The sequence below is a fragment of the Primulina tabacum genome, chromosome 13 (assembly GCF_025594145.1).
Source record: "Primulina tabacum isolate GXHZ01 chromosome 13, ASM2559414v2, whole genome shotgun sequence".
Classification (NCBI taxonomy): domain Eukaryota; kingdom Viridiplantae; phylum Streptophyta; class Magnoliopsida; order Lamiales; family Gesneriaceae; genus Primulina; species Primulina tabacum.
Genome location: NC_134562.1, coordinates 28,183,321 through 28,186,627, shown reverse-complemented (window position 1 = coordinate 28,186,627; position 3,307 = coordinate 28,183,321). Strand labels below are relative to the sequence as shown.

The following is a 3,307-nucleotide window of genomic DNA, read 5'->3' as shown; positions in this document are numbered from 1 at the left end:
CATACAAAAGTTGGACTAAAAAAGCAAAAAACTAAATTGTAGGACTAGATATATACAAATTTCGATAGTAAGAATTAAAAACATATTTAAACCAACATACAAATCAATTTTACAATTTTGCCCATGAAAAAAATGGATCTTGGCTAAATATTTTGTCACACACTAAAGTAGCTAGCTGGAATCAAATAAGCTGCCAATAATTTCACATCTTAGACTCTCCGTATATAGACTAGAGATCAAGAAAAACCTTGAATCAAGTATCAGAAATTCCTTAACTGATTTGGCGAAACATTATATATTAGGGAAATTTCATTTTTAGAATTTGAACTCGAGCCTCCCGGCCAGTTATTTTATAGCCTAGGAAGACATTAATTGTTCAATAACCAATATTTTGTAAATAAAAGAAAGATATATAAAATCTATACCATCACACAAATTAAAATCTTACAAATTTGTAGTCGAATATTTAGTGGTGTATTAAAGAAGTAACTAGTGATGCACAAGAAGTTGTTCCCATGAAGCTTCAACCCCATCAAATGAACACTTTGAACCATGTCATATATTGTTCATTTATCATCATTTTTACATATACTTTGAGTTCCGACCCTTCCATTTTTACAGCATCATCGAGAACTAACATCGAATATGATCGTGATTTCATTTCTTTCTGTGAAATGTAGTGTTCCTTGAGTAATATCACAGCAAAAGGTCAAGGGTATCTGCCATGGCCATTCATATGGCTAAGGACTATGTCTTTGTGGATGCCAATCATAAACTTATTGAATATAATATTTCCTTGATTGATTCCCCGTGGTTAGTGTTTCTAGGTTTAAATTATTGAACTGTGGCTTATTATATCTGCAAAACAACCTGATTTCTTAATAGATTTTAAAATCCTTCAAGGAGAATCTAGCCCAAAACTTTGTATCCAAAGAACAAACATAAGGAAGAACAATAAATCTATGATACAGTTTTGACATAATTCATAGATATACACTTAATTAATAGCAGGTAGATACATATTCAAGAAATTTGTGGGCTAATTATGTCGCAATTATTGGGATTTGATGAACACAGCCACAATGCGAGAATCACAATCAATGAAACATATATATGATTCAAACTACTCACAATTCATAACCCTTAAATAATTTACATACACACTGCAGCACTTGAAGGAAACTTCACTTAGTGATGAAATGGAAAATTTGGGGAGGCCAAGAAAATGGAGTTAGGGTTACCTACCAAAGAAACTTCACTGGCATTTGTTTTCTCATTGTTCAACAGTTCCCAGTTTGCCAAGAAATCCCAAGATATTGCCGCTGGTCTCTGTGAGGCTTGTAAAACCGGCAGAAACAGCAGCAGGGCATTGAAAATCTGGATTAGGACAAGAAATCGACGAGGTGCTCGAATATCGCAGTAAATTTTCAATTGTGCCCACATCAGGTAAATTGTGATAATCACCATTATAAGAAGAAACCCTTTCTTGGTAACCTGAGTTTGGTTCTTCAAATGGAATATTTGAAGACCCTACTTTCTGAATATCTGCATAATTTGATTTGCTCCATTGGCTCAAAATCCCCAGCCTTTTCATCATCATCTTCTCTCTGGTCCTACGCCTTGCTCTTGCTCTGGCCTCGTCCCGGGACTCCCTCATAGCCGACTTACGCGTTGTCTTTTGCGCTTTTGATCTTCCACTTTTTTTGTCTATGCTTATTGGACTCTCTGCATTTCTTGATGTAACTTTACTTTCTTTGATCTCAGTGTTTGAATTCTCCTCAATTCCAGATAGTATTTCACACTCAGAAATAAAAGACCCGCTATTTGCATCACTAACAGAATTGTTCTTCATTTCATGTGGCTGATCTCTGGCTAGCTCCTTGATCGACTTCTTCGATTTACTAAAAAGCCAATCGATGGTTTTACTTGCTTTGTCATAGCCCAACAAATCTTGAAGATCGAAAAATTTACGCGCGACCTGAAGCGACAATCTCATTCTCCGATCCCTTACACCTTGAGCCGTGCAAATCTTGCTGTGTCTATCCTTCTTTCCAGCTCTATTCCGGGGAACCACCCCAAGATTTCTCCGCCTCAGCGCTGTCAAAACGGGGCTAGGAGTTGTTTCGGGCGATTTCTCTTTCGACTTCGACGCATCAACAACATTGAACCTTGCTGTATCCTTCCCTTCAGGATCAGGATTATGAGACTCATGACAGTGAGATATCAAGAAACCGCTCCCAACCGTTTGAACACTGTGAGACAACATCTGGTTCAGCGGCAATTCGTGCTCATCGAAGAATGGCGAAGGGAAGTTGGAGAAAACTGGAGTGTCATCTTGTGTGGAAATAGGGTTTTGATCACAAAGAATTGCTTTTCTGAACAAGGACTCCAAAGGGTTATCAGTACTGTTGGTTGAAGGAAACATATCTCAACCTCTGGAATTAACTACAGTAGGTGTGATATATTAATTGAACATGGTGAACAATGCAAATTCTATGAAAAAACATTTCGAGACCAAAAAAAAGGATTGTTCTGTAATTTATTAGTGGAAGTTAGGGCATGGAAACTGCTCCATGAATGCATAATTCGGAGTTGAAATCTGGGAAGCAGAACCAGTGATAGTGATGGTGGAGAAGGTGGAGGGGGATAACGTGCAATTAATTATTGTGTGGGAGAATTAGATACTATGTATCTCTCTCTCTTGTCTCATCACCGGTTTTGGAGCATTGGGTACACAGTGAAAGAGGATAAAAAAAGGTCCTATATTGTGCTCCTCGTGCACGTGGGGTGATAGGGGAAGTGGCAAGAAATTTAACCTAGAGTTGGTGGAGAAATTACTGAATTTGAGTAGTACTTTTTAGGTTTTGCAACATGTATTAACTCATTATTATTATATAATCTTTGGCCCATAATTTAAGAAATTTTAATTTTTTCATGTAATTTGTTGAGAGAGATTTGATTTTATATGTTAGTAGGTATAGATTCTTTCTATTGCGGTTCAACGCAGACGCGGTGAATGAATGTCTCCAGAAGATCGAAGCGAAGTTGTTTTCTGGTTCACTTCAAAACTAAAACCGGAATTAACGGAGTAGTTAAAGTTTGATTCTGATTCACACAAATAAGAAACCGAAATCGAGAACAAAATCGTAACAGAATGAAAATGAAAAATTAATCTGAAGCCCTAGAATATGCATTCACGATTCAGTATAGACTACTTGATTTATTATAACGACTGAGGCACACACATGACGCAACAAATGAATAATATATTTTGCATGTTTGTAATTAAACTACTTGATTTAATTAC

The 3,307-nt window shown here is 36.6% G+C and overlaps 1 protein-coding gene across 1 annotated transcript; it reads right to left on the bottom strand.

Annotated features, from left to right (window-relative positions):
• Positions 1–1,008: 1,008 nt before the first annotated feature.
• LOC142522530 (uncharacterized) lies at positions 1,009–2,848 on the bottom strand. The gene has a single exon (XM_075625976.1). It carries the CDS (start codon positions 2,423–2,425, stop codon positions 1,274–1,276), a length of 1,152 nt encoding a protein of 383 aa, XP_075482091.1. The 5' UTR covers positions 2,426–2,848; the 3' UTR covers positions 1,009–1,273.
• Between the last annotated feature and the right edge of the window lie 459 nt (positions 2,849–3,307).